Raw genomic sequence first — 19,938 nt, 5'->3', positions numbered from 1 at the left:
CTGTTGGCGTTGCTCTGAATCACGAACCAACCATCCAGCCAACTGACCTAACCAGCCCTTTAGTAATTAGGAGGCAAATGGGTGGCTTAAAAAGGGAGTGTCAAGCGTTTTTTTAAGATAGCTAAATCAAGATGGGCCGAGTGGCCTTCCTATATAGCATGGCCTGGACTATTGATGTTTGAGGCAGTCACACAGCTCGTCATTCTTTGGGTATAAACCAGAAGTTCCTTTCTGATTAAATGTCTGCACTTGGCGAACTAAATCAGTTAAAGCAGGAACTTTGTTACCACACTGAATTAAGGTCACTTAGTGCTGTATCAAAGGATGAATATAATCCAAATTCACGGTCAGGGTCAATAGGGCATCAAGGTTGACATCAGTCTGGTTCCGTCTCAAACAGCTGTCAGGGAGAGGGATGGAATTGGCAGCTAGGGAGCTGAGCTTGAGTCGGTGTTTCATCTGCGAACTTTGAAACTGTGTCGTCTATACGGAGTCCACATCATTAATTTATTTCAAAAAGGAGCAGTGCTCCAAATTCTGACCCCTGGAGGACACCAGTGTGTACTTCAGTCTACAAAACAACCATTCAACATGACTGCTTTCTGTCCCTTAGCCAATTTTGTATGCATGCCGCCACTGATCCTTTAATATTGTTAGCAAGTTTATTATGTTGTCATGAAGATGCGCTTTATGCCAAACAATGATTACGTACTCTCCATGACTCCCATCTACTCATTTGCTTACCTTTATGTTACAGGCTTGCTCCATTAATCTCCTGGCATTTTCCTCAGCCCTGTAGCGTTTTGGCAGTTGAACACGGAAGAATTTCAATGCCCCTTCAAAGTCAGCCTGCAGCAGGTCCTCCTTGGATGTCTAGGAAAGGGAAACTGAAAATGAACTGCAGCTTGGACATACAATCCGTGAGGTATTCATTCCAATTTACTCATAAATTCACTTCCCTTTAGCAGCGCTCATTGAAAAGTGTCATCTTCATCAATTCTTTCCGCTACTTCAAAGAATTTAATTATGTCAGACATGATTTACCTCCACTAAACCCATGGTATTATCAACCCGAGTTTCCAAATGACAATTAATTTTTGTATTGTATTATTGTAATAAGCTCCCCCTTGACCAACAAGGCTGACTGTCCCCAAGTTGTGTTTATCCCACTTAACTCTGTTGAACAGGGGTGCAATGTTTGCAGTCTGCTGCAACTGTCCCCATTCACAAGGAGGATTGGAAGATTGTAGCCAGAACCTCCATAATTTCCACCTTTACTCAGAGTCAAAGAGGGTTTACAGCATGGAACAGTCCCTTCAGCCCAACTTGTTCATGCCGCCCTTTTTTAACCACTAAGCTAGTCCCAATTTCCCGCGTTTGGCCCATATCGCTCTATACCTATCTTACCCATGTAACTCTCTAAATGCTTTTTAAAAGATAAAATTGTACTCACCTCTACTACTACCTCTGGCAGCTTGTTCCAGATACTCATCACCCTCTGTGAAAAAAGTGCCCCTCTGGACACTTTTGTATCTCTCCCCTGTCACTTTAAACCTATGCCCTCTAGTTTTAGACTCACCTACCTTTGGGAAAAGATGTTGACTAGCTGATATATGCCCCTCATTTTATGGACCTCTATAAGATCATCCCTAAGCCTCCTATGCTCCAGGGAAAAAAGTCCCAGTCTATCCAGCCTCTCTTTATAACTCAAACCGTCAAGTCCCGGCAGCATCCTAGTAAATCTTTTCTGCACTCTTTCTAGTTTAATAATATCCTTTTTATAACAGGGTGACCAGAACTGCACACAGTATTCCAAGTGTGGCCTTACCAAGGTCTTGTACAACTTCAACAAGATATCCCAACTCCTGTATTCAATGTTCTGACCAATGAAACCAAACTTCACTACTCTGTCCACCTGTGACTCCACTTTCAAGGAGCTATGAACATGTACCCCAGATCTCTTGGTTCTATAACTTTCTCCAATGCTCTACCATTAACTGAGCAAGCCCTGCCCTGGTTCAATCTACCAAAATGCATCACCTTGCATTTATCTAAATTAAACTCCATCTGCTATTCGTCAGCCCATGGCCCAATTGATCAAGATCCTATTGCAATCCAAGATAACCTTCTTCACTGTCCATTCTGCCACCAATCTTGGTGTCATCTGCAAACTTACTAACCATGTCTCCTATATTCTCATCCAAATCATTAATATAAATGACAAATAACACTGACCCAGCACTGATCCGAGGCAAACCGCTGGTCACATGCCTCCAGTTTGAAAGACAACCCTCTGTCTTCGGTCATCAATCCAATTGGCTACCTCACCCTGGATCCTATGAGATTTAACCTTACGCAACAACCTACCATGTGCAATTTCCCCTGGTAACCTGGCTTGCATTGCATTGAGATTGAATGACTTTTGTACTTTGTGAGCTGCTCTCCAGCCATTTTTATCCTATCAAATTTCTCAACAACCTCCTCCTTTACCATGAGGGATATTGGCAGCATCCAATTCTTCAGTGAAGACTGATGCAAAGAATACATTTATGACTTCAGCCCTCTGCCTCCAAAGGTGATTTTCTTGATCAACCCCACCCTTCCTTTGATTATCCTTTTTAACTCTTTGTATGTTTATCAAAAGTGTTGCTACTTCCTTTTATGTTACGGGCTAACCTTTTCTCGCACACTCTTTGGTCCCTCATTTCCCATTTCGCCTCTGCATTCTTGGTTTTTGCTGGATTTTTTACTTTGAACCTCAGTTTTAAATCAGTTTCCTTTTAGCGTTTGTAATATTACCGAACTGGAATGAGTGAAGTGCCCAAAGAGTAGGAACTCCTACAGTCTGTATTTTAAAATTAACTACCATTCAAAGCATAGAAAATGAACCCAAAGAAGCAGCCTACAAAATCAGATGGGAAAAGTGTGTAAATGAAAGAATAATGGTAGATGAAATTGATGGAGATATCATCGAATTAGAAATTTATATCACTGAAGGAGGTTATTCATCCCGTTAGGTCTGTACAGGCTAATACTATCCTTCTCATACCATTTTTCAATTCTTGCTCCTAGCTCTTTGCTGCACTTTAAAAGCATATTCAAGCACTTGTTAAATGATGAGCTTTCTGCCTCCAGGACCCTGAGTTCCCGACCCTCAAACCAGTGTCTGTGAGAAAACATTCTGCCCCAACTCCTCAACAATCTTTCTGCTGCAGAATCTTTATAGTGCAGAAGGAGGCCAATTGGCCCATCGAGTCTGCTCTCTGAAAGTGCATTCCACCTAATCACATTCCCTTGCTTTATCCCAGCAACCTTGCATATTCTCTCTTTTCACATAGCAATCCCCTTTTGAATACCTCAAATCGGGCCTGCCGCTGCCACTTTCTCAGGAGGTCCATTCCAGACTACAACCACCCTCTGGGTGAAAAAATATATTCATTTACTCTTTTTTGCCAATTATTTTGAAACTGCTGTCCAGTACTTGATGCACTCTCGAGTTTCTCACTATTTACCCTGTCCATACCCCTCAGGATCTCGAATATCTCTATCAAGCGTCCTCAGCCTTCTTTTCGAAAATGAAAACAGTCCGAACATCTCCCACCTATCCTCATAGAACTACCAGTTCTTGATCCGTAGGATCATTCTTGTATGAATTATTATTTTTAATTTTATGCTCTCTGGTTATTGACTCCTCTCTGTTCAGGGAAAATTGGTCCATCCCATCTACTGTCACTCCACTCATGATTTTACATCTCTCAACTAGATCTGCCCTTGGCCTCCTTTGTTCCAAGAAAGCAACCTCAACACATCCAATCTTTCCTCATTGCCAAAATTCTCCATTACTGGCAATCCCTTCAGTATCCTCTCCAGTACCATCTCACCCTTTGAATAATTTGATGAGCAGGAACCTGCTTTTATATAATAAGGCTCTATTAACAGGGAACAATCCTCTCCACCTTCTTAACCACAGTGTCTAGTTATCCCCTTATCCTTAGAGATTCGTAGACATGAGCTCCAAGGTCCCTCTGTTCCTCTATATTTTTCAATATCCTACCATTTAATGTGTGCTCCCTTACCTGCTTACCCTTCCAAACAAATGACTTATAGAATCATACAATGGATACAGAACAGGAGGAGGCCAGTTGGCCCATCAAGTACATGCCAGCTCCCTGCAGCAGCAACTTAACTAGTCCCACTAACCCGCCTACTCCCCTTACCTGCAAATCTGTTCCCTCAAGGGGCTTATTCAATTCCTTTTCAAAGGAAATGATTGACCCTCTCTCTACCACACTCAAGCAGCACATTCCAGATCCTACCCATTCTGTGAAAATAGTTTTTCTCACGTCACTTGAGCTCTTTAACCAATCATCTTAAATCTTTGTCTTGTGGTTTGCGATCCTTTTGCCAATAGGAACTCCGTCTAGGCCCCTTGTGATTTTGAAAGTCATTTGCTACTTTTCTGCCCCCCTGATCGGTCCATTAATACCTTCTTACATGTTTACAGGTTTCTCCCTTACTGTCAACCACATGGCCAATTTTGTATCATCTTCAAACTTCTTAATTACTCCCCTGACATCCAAGTCTAAGACACGGGATCTACCACAAAAACAAGGGACCCAGCACTGAACCCTGCAGAACCCCAATGGAAACAGTGGTCAATCGTTACACTCAGTTTCCTGCCACTGAGCCTATTCCTTTTTTTTTAACGTTACTTGCCTCTTGTTCTTAGATCTCATGGGATTTTACATTTTTGGCCAATCTACCACCTGGGACCATCTCAAAAGCCTGACTAAAATCCATGTAGGCTACCTCAAATGAACTACCCTTACAAAATTCAATCATGGAAATCATAGAATCCCTATAGTGTAGAAGGAGGCCATTCGGCCCATCGGGTCTGCACCAACATTCCCACCTAGGCCCTATTCCCATAATCTCACATATTTACCCTGCTAATCCCTCTAATTTATGCATCCCGGGACACTAAGAGCAATTTAGCATGGCCAACGCACCTAACCCGCACATTTTAGGACTGTGGGAGGAAACCGGAGCACCCAGAGGAAACCCACGCAGACATGGGGAGAACATGCAAGCTCCACACAGACAGTGACCCAGTGAATCGAACCCGGGTCCCTGATCAAGTTAGTCAAACCTGAAACTCTTTAACAAATTCATGCTGACTGTCGTTGATTAATTTGTGCTTTTCTACATGACGATGTATACTATCCCTCAGAATTTGCTTCAATAATTTGCCCAGCACCAAGATTCGACCAAGTGGCCCATCAACAATTGAGCATCTCCCCATTTCTCCCTTTTTAAACAGCACAACAGCAGTTCACTACCATGCGGGCGGCGAGGACTGAGAAATCATAAGTGTAAAGTTGCATAAAAGAACCACTTGGTGACTTAAATAATCTACAAATGTAAAGTTGATCAACCCTCCAGGATTGCCTCGGAGTTTCCAAAAATCAAAAGCTAACATTCAGGACACTATTGTGAGCAATCCCGAAGGAAAATGGCAGGAGAAATGAACAACTGTGCTTTTAAAATAATTTATTTCGTAAACATCAGACCTGGAACAAAATATTGTTTGACTAAATGCCAAGAATCATCCAACTGGGGAAAGAGTCTATTCATTGTCTGATTAGTGGATGAAGCAATGCTCCAAGAGGACAGACATGTTTGGAAACCAATAGGATGGTTAGCAGTAGTAGGATCATATGTATGTTTGCATTCATGGGATACATTGCACAGAAACAGGTCATTCTGTCCAATTAATCCATATTGGTGTTTATGCTCCATGACATTACTTCGATCTTGCTCCGAAATCTATCATAGCCCTCTATTCCCTGCTCCCTCATGCTTATTTCGGCTCCCCTTAAATACATCTATACAATTAATTTCAATAATTCCCTGTGGTAGCATCTTCGACATTCTGCTTCAGAACTTGCTGCGCCTCTAGCCAAGCTGTTCCAACAGCTACAACATTGGTACCTACCTAGCAACGTGCAAATTGCCCAGGTATGTCCTATACACTAAAAACAGGACAAATCCAATCCGGTCAATTATTGCCCTATCCGTCTACTCTCGATCATCAGTAAAATGATAGAAGGGTTTATCAATAGCACTATCAAGTGGCACTTACTCAACAACAACCTGCTCGCTGACATTCAATTTGAGTTCTGCCTGCGTCACTCAGCTCCTGACCCCATTACAACCATGGCCCATACATGGACAAAAGAGCTGAACTCCAGAGGTGAGGTGAGAGTGACTGCCCTTGACATCAAGACAGCATTTGATCAAGTGTGGCATCAAGGAGCCCAGCAAAACTGGAATCAATGGGAACCAGGGAGAAAACTTTCCACTGGTTGGAGTCACACAAAGGAAGATGGTTGTGGTTGTTGCAGGTCAAACATGTCAGTTCCAGGAGATCACTGCAGAGTTCCTCAGGGTAATGTCCTAGGCCAACCATCTTCAGCTGCTGCATCAGTGACCTTCCCTCCATCATAAGGTCAGAAGTGGGGATGTTCGCTGATGATGCACAATGTTCAGCACCAATTGCAACTCGTCAGATTCTGAAGCAATCCATGTCCACGTGCAGCAAGACCTGAACCTGTCAGCTTGGGGTGCCAAGTAACCACACAAGTGCCAGTCAATGACCATCTCCAACAAGAGAGAATCTAACCATCACCCCTTCACATTCAATGGCATTACCATTGCTGAATCCCCCACTATCAGTATCCTGGGGGGTTACCATTGACCAGGAACTGAACTGGACTAGCCATATAAATACTGTGACTACAAAAGCAGAGCAGAGGCTGGGAATCCTGCGGTGAGTAACTCACCTCCTGACTCTCCAAAGCCTGTCCACCAAGAACAAGGCACAAGTCAGGAGCCTGATTTTTATTAAAATTTCATTCATGGGATACAGGTGTTGTTGGCTGGGTCAGCATTCATTGCCCATCACTAATTTCCTATGAACGGGGTGGCTTTCTCAGTCATTTAAGGACGTAAGAACATAAGAACTAGGAGCAGGAGTAGGCCATCTGGCCCCTCGAGCCTGCTCCGCCATTCAATAAGATCATGGCTGATCTTTTTGTGGACTCAGCTCCACTTACCCGCCCGCTCACCATAACTCTTAATTCCTTTACTGTTCAAAAATGTATCTATCCTTGCCTTAAAAACATTCAATGAGGTAGCCTCAACTGCTTCACTGAGCAGGAAATTCCAGATTCACAACCCTTTGTGTGAAGAGGTTCCTCCTCAACTCCGTCCTAAATCTGCTTCCCCTTATTTTGAGTCTGTGCCCCCTAGTTCTAGTTTCACCCGCCAGTGGAAACAACTTCCCTGCTTCTATCTTATCTATTCCCTTCATAATCTTATATGTTTCTATCAGATCTCCCCTCATTCTTCTGAATTCCAATGAGTATAGGCCCAGTCTACTCAGTCTCTCCTCATAAGCCAACCCTCTCAACTCTGGAATCAACCTAGTCAATCTCCTCTGCACCCCCTCCAGTGCCAGTATATCCTTTCTCAAGTAAGGAGACCAAAACTGTACACAGTACTCCAGGTGTGGCCTCACCAGCACCTTATACAGCTGCAACATAACCTCCCTGTTTTTAAACTCCATCCCTCTAGCAATAAAGGACAAAATTAATTTGCCTTCTTAATTACAAGCTGCACCTGCAAATCAACTCCTTGAGATTCCTGCACAAGGACACCCAGGTCCCTCTGCACAGCAGCATGCTGCAATTTTTTACCTTTTAAATAATAATCCATTTTGCTGTTATTCCTACCAAAATGGATGATGACCTCACATTTACCAACATTGTACTCCATCTGCCAGACCCTCGCCCACTCACTTAGACTATCTATATCCCTTTGCAGACTTTCAGCGTCCTCTGCATTTTGCTCTGCCACCCATCTTAGTGTCATCTGCGAATTTTGACACACTACACTTGGTCCCCAACTCCAAATCATCTTTGTAAATCATAAACAATGCGGTCCCAACACTGATCCCTGAGGCACACCACTAGTCACTGATCGCCAACCAGAAAAACACCCATTCACCCCCACTCTTTGCTTTCTGTTAGTTAACCAATCCTCTATCCATGCTAACACATTACCTGTAACAGCATGCACCTTTATCTTATGTAGCTGTCTTTGGTGCGGCACCTTGTCAAATGTCTTCTGGAAATCCAGATACACCACATTCACAGGTTTTCCATTGTCCACTGCACGTGATGTTCAAAGAATTCCACTAAATTAGTCAAACATGACCTTCCCTTCATGAACCCATGCTGCGTCTTACCAATGGGACAATTTATATTCAGATGTCTCACAATTTCTTCCTCGATGATAAGATTCAAGCATTTTCCCTATTACAGAAGTTAAGCTAACCGGCCTATAGTTACCTGCCTTTTGTCTACCTCCTTTTTTAAACAGTGGCGTCACATTTGCTCTTTTCCAGTCTGTGGGAACCACCCCAGAGTCCAGTGAATTTTGGTAAATTGCCACGAGTGCATTTGCTATTTCTCCCGCCGTCTCTTTTAGTCCCCTGGGATGCATTCCATCAGGACTAGGAGACTGGTCTACTTTTAGCCCCATTAACTTGCCCAACACTATCTCTTTCGTGGTAATGATAGTTTCTAGGTCCTCACTTGCCATAGCCTTCTTGTCATCAATTTTTGGCATGTTATTTGTGTCTTCCACTTGTGAAGACTGACACAAAATACCTGTTCAATGCCTCAGCCATTTTCTCATTTCCAGTTATTACACCCCCCTTCTCATCCTCTAAAGGACCAAATGTTTACTTTAGCCACTCTTTCGTTTTATATATTTGTAGAACCTTTTGCTATCTGTTTTTATATTCTGAGCTAGTTTACTCTCATAATCCATCTTACTTTTCTTTATAGCTTTTTTCGTGGCTTTCCGCTGATCTTTAAAGATTTCCCAATCCTCTCGGTTCCCACTAACCTTTGCCACTTTGTATGCATTTTCTTTCAATTTGATACTCTCCTTTATTTCCTTAGCTTTCATAGAACATAGAACATAGAACAGTACAGCACAGAACAGGCCCTTCGGCCCACGATGTTGTGCCGAGCTTTATCTGAAACCAAGATCAAGCTATCCCACTCCCTATCATCCTGGTGTGCTCCATGTGCCTATCCAATAACCGCTTAAATGTTTCTAAAGTGTCTGACTCCACTATCACTGCAGGCAGTCCATTCCACACCCCAACCACTCTCTGCGTAAAGAACCTACCTCTGATATCCGTCCTGTATCTCCCACCACGAACCCTATAGTTATGCCCCCTTGTAATAGCTCCATCCACCCGAGGAAATAGTCTTTGAACGTTCACTCTATCTATCCCCTTCATCATTTTATACACCTCTATTAAGTCTCCCCTCAGCCTCCTCCGCTCCAGAGAGAACAGCCCTAGCTCCCTCAACCTTTCCTCATATGACCTACCCTCCAAACCAGGCAGCATCCTGGTAAATCTCCTCTGCACTCTTTCCAGCGCTTCCACATCCTTCTTATAGTGAGGTGACCAGAACTGCACACAATATTCCAAATGTGGTCTCACCAAGGTCCTGTACAGTTGCAGCATAACCCCACGGCTCTTAAACTCCAACCCCCTGTTAATAAAAGCTAACACTATAGGCCTTCTTCACAGCTCTATCCACTTGACTGGCAACCTTTAGAGATCTGTGGCTATGGACCCCAAGATCTCTCTGTTCCTCCACAGTCTTCAGAACCCTACCTTTGACCCTGTAATCCACATTTAAATTTGTCCTACCAAAATGAATCACCTCACATTTATCAGGGTTAAACTCCATTTGCCATTTTTCAGCCCAGCTTTGCATCCTATCTATGTCTCTTTGCAGCCTACAACACCCCTCCACCTCATCCACTACTCCACCAATCTTGGTGTCATCAGCAAATTTACTGATCCACCCTTCAGCCCCCTCCTCTAAGTCATTAATAAAAATCACAAAGAGCAGAGGACCAAGCACTGATCCCTGCGGCACACCGCTAGCAACCTGCCTCCAATCCGAAAATTTTCCATCGACCACCACCCTCTGTCTTCGGTCAGACAGCCAGTTACCTATCCAATCGGCCAACTTTCCCTCTATCCCACACCTCCTCACTTTCATCATAAGCCGACCATGGGGGACCTTATCAAACGCCTTACTAAAATCCATGTATATGACATCAACTGCCCTACCTTCATCAACACACTTAGTTACCTCCTCAAAAAATTCTATCAAATTTGTGAGGCACGACTTGCCCTTCACGAATCCGTGCTGACTATCTTGGATTAATCCGCATCTTTCTAAATGGTCGTAAATCCCATCCCTAAGGACCCTTTCCATCAATTTACCAACCACCGAAGTAAGACTAACCGGTCTATAATTACCAGGGTCATTTCTATTCTCTTTCTTAAACAGAGGAACAACATTCGCCATTCTCCAGTCCTCTGGCACCATCCCCGTGGACAGCGAGGACCCAAAGATCAAAGCCAAAGGCTCTGCAATCTCATCCCTTGCCTCCCACAGAATCCTAGGATACATTTCATCAGGCCCAGGGGACTTATCGACCTTCAGTTTATTCAAAACTGCCAAGACATCCTCCCTCCGAACATCTATTTCCTCCAGCCTATTAGCCTGTAACACCTTCTCTTCCTCAAAAACATGGCCCCTCTCCTTGGTGAACACTGAAGAAAAGTATTCATTCATCACCTCGCCTATCTCTACTGACTCCATACACAAGTTCCCACTACTGTCCTTGACCGGCCCTAACCTCACCCTGGTCATTCTTTTATTCCTCACAAAAGAGTAAAAAGCCTTGGGGTTTTCCTTGATCCGACCCGCCAAGGACTTCTCATGTCCCCTCCTAGCTCTCCTAAGCCCCTTTTTCAGCTCATTCCTTGCTAACTTGTAACCCTCAATCGAGCCATCTGAACCTTGTTTCCTCATCCCTACATAAGCTTCCCTCTTCCTTTTCACAAGACATTCCACCTCTTTTGTGAACCATGGTTCCCTCACTCGGCCATTTCCTCCCTGCCTGACAGGAACATACCTATCAAGGACACCCAGTATTTGTTCCTTGGCTGATTATCTCTTTTTCTACAGTCCTTCCTCATCACTGGTATATACTTTTGCTGAGCACTGAGAAAGATCGCTTTGAAAGTTCTCCACTGTTTTTCCAATTGTCCCACCATAAAGTTTTTGCTCCCAGTCTACCTTAGCCAACTCCTCCCTCATCCCTTTGTAGTAAATTTCAGAGGGCATTTAAGAGTCAGCCATTTTGCTCTGGATCTGGGGTCACGTGTAGGCCAGATAAGGATGGCAGATTCCCTAAAGGACATTAGTGAACTAGATGGTTTTTTACAGCAATTGACTTCTAATTCAAGATTTTAAAAAAATTGATGTAAAATTTCATCATCTGCCATGGTGGGATTTGAATGCGGGTCCCCAGCATATTACCGTAGGTCTCTGAATTATTAGTTGAGATAGTATACTCTTCACTGGCTTGGATGAATGCTACTCTCACAAAAGAAGCTTGACATTATCCAGGACAAAGCAGCCCGTTTGATTGCTACTCCTTCCACAACCATTCAACCCCTCTACCACCGATGCACAATGGCAACGTGTACCATCTACAAGATGGCCTGCATGAACTCACCAAGACTCCTTAGGCAGCATCTTTCAAACCCACAATTTCTACCATCTAGAATGACAAGGGCAGCAGGCACATTGGGAACACCACCACCTGGACGTTCCCCTCAAAGTCACTCACCATCTTGATTTGGAAAAATGTCCGTTCCTTCACGGTTGCCGAGGGAACTCCCTCCCGAACAGCACTGTGGGTGTAACTACATCACATAGACTGCAGCGGTTCAAGAAGGCAGCTCACCAGCACCTTCTCAAGGGCAACTAGTGATGGGCAATAAATGCTGGCCTAGCCAGTGAAGCCCACATCACTTGAATGTATAAAGAAAGTCACTCCCCTCATTCTTTTTCCTTAAAGAAAACCAATCCAGCCTCTTCCACCTTCCCAGAGTAATATGATAAAATCTCCAGTAATTTGTTCAAGAGTTGGCAACCCTGGATGTTGTTGAAACATCAAGGATGTAACTGAAAGGATATACCAGGATTAAGTGGACCCAGTGCTCAACATCTTCCTGTGATCGTGGTGGAACAGGCTCCTGGAATGCTGAATAATAGAATAGAAGAATACAAGCAGAGGTAGTCATGCTTAAACTGTATCGAGTTACCAACACCTCAAATACGACATCCAATTCAGATCATTGGCCCTGAAGGCAGTTATAAAAAAGGGTCACATTGGAAAATTGAGTAAAAGACTACAGAAACTATGGTTTTTCAAAAGGCGAACAGAGAAGACACCCTGTAGGGGCCTAGGAGGCAACAGTAAAAGATGGGATTTGCAACATCGCCATAAACAAAGCACAAGGAAAGGACAAAGAACCAAGGTACAAAATACTAAATGGCAAGTTTATATAGTGCCTTTTATGGCTTCAGGACATTCAAAAATGCTTAATAGACCAAATACGTTTGAAGTGTAGTCACTGTTGCAACATAAAGAAAAAGAGACAGCTCATTTACACACAGATATCTCCCACAAATAGCAATGAGAGAAATGACCAGATCACCTGGATTAATTTTAATAACAGGTTAGACCTGCACTCATTGGAGTTTAGAATGAGGGGTGATCTTATTGAAACATAGGAGATCCTGAGGGGACTGATAAGCTAGATATGGGAAGATGTTTTTCGTACTGGAGAGACCAGAACAAGGGGACACAGATTAAAAATATGGGGGTCTCCCATTTAAGACTAAGATGAGGAGAAACATTTTCTCTCAGAAGGTCATTAGTCTGTGAAATTCTCAGACAACAATGGAGTCAGGGTTATTGAACATCTTCAAGGCCGAGTTAAATAGATTCTTGATTAAACGAGTCAAATTCATATGTTCGTACATATTGGTCAAGGCTCAGGAAGAATTCAACATCTCTTCAAAATAGTCAGCATGGAATCACTTGCAGATGGGGCCCCAGTTTAATGTTTCAGCTGAAAGATCGCAGAGCACACAGGGCAGTGCTATTTTAATACCATGCTGGGAATAGAAGCCTAGATTATATTGTGGTGAACCATAGCTGGTTACCACTATGGGTACTGAACCATAGATGGTTACCACTATGGGTACGTGTACATATGTTACTCTTGTTACTGTTGGGGTTAGGGTTGGGGTGTTCCACCCGTTAGCATTGTTCTGTGGTACACTCCGTTTGGCTCCGCCTTCTTATAGGAGTATAAAGGTCACTGCTACTTCCTAGTGGCCCTTAGTCTGGGATAGTATTGTTAAGCAGTATGCTCTATTCTTGTTGCAAATAAAAGCCTTTATTCCCGGGTACGATCTAGCCTCCCGAGTGGATTAATCACGCATCAATTTTATTCGCAACAAATTTTGTTCAAAAAAAAATGGAGCAGATGCTGAAACCCGATCGGCTAACCTTGGATCCGCGTGCCGCGGGAGCGTCGAACACTTTGGTTGAAGTGTTTCCAGGATTACCTCGACGCCAACAGATTGCGGGTCCTTCACACAAGGGTGAGCGACACTGTATGCAAGAATCCGTGATTCCCAAGATTACAAAGAGGCCATCGAATTACTCAAGAAGCTGTACCATAAACCGCCAAACGAAATTCATGCTCGTCACCGATTAGCCACTCGACGGCGGCAGCCCGGCGAAACTACGGGACAGTACCTGCACGAACTTCAACAACTAGCCAGAGCCTGCAATTGCAAACAGGTGTCGGCTACTCAATACACCAACGATCTGATCCGAGATGCGTTCGTGGCGGGAATCGGCTCATCCTATATTCGCCTGTGGCTGCTAGAGCAAGGTAACTTGGACCTGGCTAAGACGGTAGAATTGGCCGATGCGATGGAAACGGCCTCCAGAAGTCTTGAAACCTACCCTACCGACCACGTGGGAACATCGTGGCAAGTACAGCCACCGCCTCAACTGTACCAGGCGGCTCCTCGGAAATGCGCGATAATGCTCTCAACTTCAGACCTGACGGCTGCAGCAGCTCCAGGAGGCCCACGGTGCTATTTCTGTGGATTGGCGAAGCACCCTCGTCAGAGATGTCCGGCCAGGACGGTGTTTTACTCCGCCTGTGGGAAGAAAGGGCACTATGCAAAAGTGAGCAGAGCAAAGACCCCTTCCAAGCCCAGCAGTGCTGCGTCTGACTCCCCAGGATCCATCTCCTCATCTCCGGCCTCGTCGATGTCTTCAGCCACGTACGATTCACGGGCGCCGCCATTTCTGATGACGACGACGCAAGACACGTGCGACCTGCGGGTGCCGCCGCTTTCAACGCCATCGACCACGTGCGATCCGTGGGCGCAGCCATTTTGGTTGACACCGGCCGCAGAAGATCAGCAGGGGTCCTCGTCGTCGACTATCTCAGCTGCCTGCAGTTACACTCGGGATCCAACAGTGGCGTCAATCATCCTGGACCAGGCCAAGCCTCACAGACTCGACAAGTCCATGATGGACATAGAGGTAAACGGGCGCCTGACACATTGCCTGTTTGACAGCGGGAGCACGGAGAGTTTCATCCATCCGGATACAGTGAAATGGTGCGCTCTCCGTGTGCAAACTGTCAGGCAGACAATCTCTATGGCTTCGAGGTCCCGATCTGTTATTGTTCTTGGGAGCTGTGTGGTAACCTTAACGGTGCGGGGCACAGTTTACGAGAACTTCAGGCTCCTCGTGTTACCGCACCTTTGCGCTCCGGTACTCCTGGGGCTAGACTTTATGGTCCACCTGAAGAGTGTGACCCTGCAGTACGATGGGCCACTCCCTCCACTTTCAGTGGGAGAACAGCAGCCTCCAAATTGTCCAGCGCGCTCCACATGCAGTCTCTAGACACTCAAAATTACCCCGCCTTCCTTATTTGAAAATCTCGTGCCAGGCTGCAAGCCCATCGCGACTAAGAGCAGGCATTACAGTGCTGAGGATCGGATCTTTATTCGATCTGAGGTTCAGCGGCTCCTCAGGAAAGGGGTCATTCAACCTAGCACTAGCCCATGGAGAGCACAAGTCGTGGTGGTCAAGACTGGAGACAGGCCCCGGATGGTCATAGACTATAGTCAGACCATTAATAGGTACACGTAGCTGGATGCGTATCCTATCCCGCGCATATCTGACATGGTCAACCAGATTGCGCAGTACCGGGTGTTCTCCACCATCGACTTGAAGTCAGCCTACCACCAGCTCCCCATTCGCCCAGAGGACCGAAAATACACGGCCTTTGAGGCGGATGGCCGTCTCTACCGCTTTTTAAAGAGTCCCTTTCGGCGTCACTAATGGGGTCTCGGTCTTCCAGCGTGAGATGGACCGAATGGTGGACCAAAACGGGCTACGGGCTACCTTCCCATACCTGGACAACGTCACTATCTGCGGCCATGACCAGCAGGACCACGACGCCAACCTCCAGAAGTTTTTACGCACTGCGTCTCTCCTGAACCTGACCTATAACAGGGAGAAGTGTGTATTCAGCAAGCACCGCCTCGCAATCCTTGGATACGTGGTGGAAAACGGGGTCATCGGCCCCAATCTAGACCGTATGCGTCCCCTCCTTGAACTTCCCCTACCCACTAGCATCAAAGCACTGAGAAGATGCTTAGGCTTCTTCTCGTACTATGCACAGTGGGTTCCCAATTACGCGGACAAAGCCCGTCCGCTCATAAAGTCTACCTCTTTTCCCCTGACAACAGAGTCTCGCCTAGCCTTTGAAGGGATAAAAGCCAACATCACGAAAGCCACGATGCACGCTGTCGATGAGTCCATCCCCTTTCAGGTGGAGAGTGATGCATCTGATTTCGCCCTGGCCGCCACACTTAACCAGGCGGGCAGGCCCGTCGCCTTGTTCTCTCGCACCCTCCAAGGCCCTGAAATTCGGAACTCCTCTGTGGAAAAAGAGGATCAGGCCATTGTGGAGGCCGTACGGCATTGGCGCCATTATTTGGCTGGCAAACGATTTACCCTGCTCACGGACCAGTGGTCCGTGGCCTTCATGTTCAACAACACGTTAAGGGGAAAAATTATGATAAAATCTTGAGGTGGAGAATCGAACTCTCCACCTACAACTATGATATCATGTACCGTCCGGGGAAGCTCAATGAGCCCTCAGATGCCCTGTTGCGTGGAACATGTGCCAGTGTGCAGGAGGACCGGCTACAGGCCCTCCACAATGATCTCTGCCATCCAGGGATCACTCGGCTCTTCCATTTTGTAAAGGCCCGGAATCTACCCTACTCCATAGAAGATGTCAGGTCGATAACTCAAAGCTGCCAGGTATGTGCAGAGTGCGAGCCGCACTTCTACCGGCCTGACAGGGCACACCTCATTAAGGCCACTCGCCCTTTTGAATGACTGAGTGTCGATTTCAAGGGTCCCCTTCCTTCGACAGATCGGAATGTGTATTTCCTCAACGTGGTTGATCATAGAAATCATAGAAACCCTACAGTGCAGAAGGAGGCCATTCGGCCCATCGAGTCTGCACCGACCACAATCCCACCCAGGCCTTACCTCCACATATTTTACCCACTAATCCCTCTAACCTACGCATCCCAGGACTCTAAGGAGCAATTTTTTTAACCTGGCCAATTAACCTAACCCGCACATCTTTGGACTGTGGGAGGAAACCGGAGCACCCGGAGGAAACCCACGCAGATATGAGGAGAATGTGCAAACTCCACACAGACAGTGACCCGAGCCGGGAATCGAACCCGGGACCCTGGAGCTGTGAAGCAGCAGTGCTAACCACTGTGCTACCGTGCCGCCCGATTCCCCTTTGCCATCCTCTGTTCTGACATGTCCTCTGCCACGGTTATCAAAGCCCTGCGGAGTCTTTTTACCCTGTTCGGCTACACCAGTTATATCCACAGTGATAGGGGTTCGTCGTTTATGAGCGACGACTTGAGGCAATACCTGCTCTCTAAAGGAATTGCCTCAAGTAGGACGCGTTACAACCCCAGGGGTAACGGGCAGGTCGAGAGAGAAAACGCTACAGTCTGGAAGGCTGTCTTACTGGCGTTAAGGTCTTGGGGTCTTCCAGTCTCCCGTTGGCAAGAGGTACTTTCTGATGCGCTCCATTCAATCCGGTCCCTTCTGTGTACGGCAACCAACGCTACCCCACATGAGCGGATGTTTACCTTCCCCAGGAAGTCTTCCTCTGGGACCTCACTGCCGTCTTGGTTGACGTACTCAGGACCTGTCCTCCTGCAGCGGCATGTTAGGGCCCGCAAGTCCGACCCTTTGGTTGAACAGGTCCATCTCCTCCACGCCAACCCTCAATATGCCTATGTGGCATATCCTGACGGGCGAGAGGACACGGTCTCGATCAGAAATCTGGCGCCTGCAGGGGACCTGGAAACCCCCGTCACTCCCGCACCCCTGGTTAGGATTCCTTTGCCCATTCTCTCCCCTCCTGACACGGCGCGGGCAGCATCGGGACCTCAACTTAATCCTCTTACTCCCGTGTACAGCTTGCCTGAGTCCAGGAGATTGTCGCCACCTCGAGGTCCACAGGTGCGTGAGGAACTGGGGGAGTCACTGGACACCACCTCGGAGTGAGGGACACCACGGTCACCAGAACCGGCACTGGAGCCAGTACTGCGGAGGTCGCAGAGACGGTGCGGACCTCCGATACGACTGAACTTGTGAACATATGGACAGTTCGTATTGTCTCCTTACCCCACCGGCCTTTGTTTTTAAAGGAGGGGTGAATGTGGTGAACCATAGATGGTTACCACTATGGGTACTGAACCATAGATGGTTACCACTATGGGTACTTGTACATATGTTACTCTTGTTACTGTTGGGGTTAAGGTTGGGGTGTTCCACCTGTTAGCATTGTTCTGTGGTACACTCCGTTTGGCTCCGCCTTCTTATAGGAGTATAAAGATCACTGCTACTTCCTAGTGGCCCTTAGTCTGGGATAGTATTGTTATGATGTGGAGATGCCGGCGTTGGACTGGGGTAAACACAGTAAGAAGTTTAACAACACCAGGTTAAAGTCCAACAGGTTTATTTGGTAGCAAAAGCCACACTTAGTATTGTTAAGCAGTATGCTCTATTCTTGTTGCGAATAAAAGCCTTTATTCCCGGGTACGATCTAGCCTCCCGAGTGGATTAATCGCGCATCATATATACAAGTTCTTAGATTTGAGTGAACTTCCGGACAGAGTAGCAGCAACAATTCACTTGTTGCTATAACTGAACCATCTGAGCACAGATAGCCAAGCTCCAGTGCAAAATTAATGCCAAGATCTCATTCGCTCCCTGAAGTCCTGTATTCATATATGTATACTTCAAATAATTATATTTCCCCCTTATTAGATTTAATGGTACACTGGAAATGCTAATCAGAAAAAGACAAAGGTCCAGTGAGTTCTTGGTTTACTGCTACCATAGTTCTGGTAGTTACCAATGATAATGGGGTCATTGACTTCCATTGCAATCAATCTCTACCAATTAGTCAACAGACCAGGCATGAGGTGAAAAAACACCACTGTGGAAAAGCTTTGGGAAGCATGGCACAGAGTGCAAGGAATAAATTAAACGGGCTGCAGACACAAATTCAAATTGGAGATGATGATATAGTAACCATTACTGAGATCTGGCTGCAGAATGGACGAGACTGGGAACTATATATACACAAGGTTATAAGACTTACAGGATGGATAGGGAAAATGGCATTGGGGGCAGAGTAGCCTTACTGAGAAACAAAATCACTTCAGTGGTGAGGGAGGATTTGAGCGGGAAGCATCCAGTGGAGACCTTATGGGTAGAGCTGAGGAACAGTAAAGGATCTAAAACTAATAGGCGTTGTGTATGGACCCCCGGGAGCAGCTCTGAAGTGCTGCATCAATGCAGAAATTATGCAAGTCTGCAAGCAAAGGCAGAGTAGTATAAATGGGAGATTTTAACTTTAACAGACTTGAAAAGACAGACAAGCAGCTGTCAGAAAGGTAGTGAATTTCTGGAGTGTGTCCTGGACAGGTTCAAAGAACAAAGAACAGTACGGCACAGTGCCCTGTTTGTGATCAGAACTCCCACCCACCTGACGAAGGAACAGCCTGTTCCGAAAGCTAGTGACTTTTGCTACCAAATAAACCTGCTGGACTTTAACCTGGTGTTGTTAGACTTCTTAATGAGATGAGACAGAGACTGCCCAGTAAACTGGGAAAATCTGCTAATGAGTAAAACGATTGAAGAACAGTGGAGGATGTTTAAAGAAACATCTAACTCAATACAGAAACCAGTTTATACCCGAGAAGAAGGAGAAAAAACAGCCTTGGACAACTAAAGACAGAAGGGACAGCATAAAGAAAGGGCTTACAAAAATGCAAAAAAGAAAAGCACAGACCGTGCCGAATGGGAAGACACAAAGACCAGCAAGGGACCACAAAGCAGCTTTTAAAGACCTATTAAAAGGTTTTATGATTCAATATAAATATGAAATGTTATAGTTACATAAAGGGAAAGTGGGAGGTCAGGAGCAATGTTGGCCCACTAAAGACTAAAAGTGGGGATATTGTCAATGATTATGGGGAAATTTCAGACATGTTAGATAATTACTTTGCCTCGGCATTTACAGCAGAAGAGGAGGATAGCTTGCCAGAAATCTTGAGAAAATCAATAGTGGATTGGTGATAGGGATTAAATACAATTCATGCATATAAACATCGATAATGGGGAAATTAATGGAACTAAAGACTGACAGATCCCTCGAACCTCATGGTAGCAATTCAAGGGTGTTAAACGAAGTAGGGGAGCATATTGTAGATGCCCTAACTTTCTAATCTTTCAGAGGTTCCTAGATTTAGGAGTTGTTTCTCTGGA

At 45.6% G+C, this 19,938-nt stretch overlaps 1 protein-coding gene across 1 annotated transcript in view; it reads right to left on the bottom strand.

Annotated features, from left to right (window-relative positions):
• The window catches only part of LOC144497728 (rab GTPase-activating protein 1-like), a 421,278-nt gene that overhangs the window by 27,738 nt on the left and 373,602 nt on the right, over window positions 1–19,938 (bottom strand). Inside the window, exon 18 of the mRNA XM_078219169.1 lies at window positions 745–873. Within this exon, the coding sequence (XP_078075295.1) occupies window positions 745–873 (129 nt within the window). The remainder of the gene's footprint in view (window positions 1–744; window positions 874–19,938) is intronic.

The sequence above is a fragment of the Mustelus asterias genome, chromosome 8, assembly GCF_964213995.1.
Source record: "Mustelus asterias chromosome 8, sMusAst1.hap1.1, whole genome shotgun sequence".
Classification (NCBI taxonomy): Eukaryota; Metazoa; Chordata; class Chondrichthyes; order Carcharhiniformes; family Triakidae; genus Mustelus; species Mustelus asterias.
Note: the sequence above shows the minus strand (reverse complement) of the source record. Positions and strands in the feature narration are given on the sequence as shown.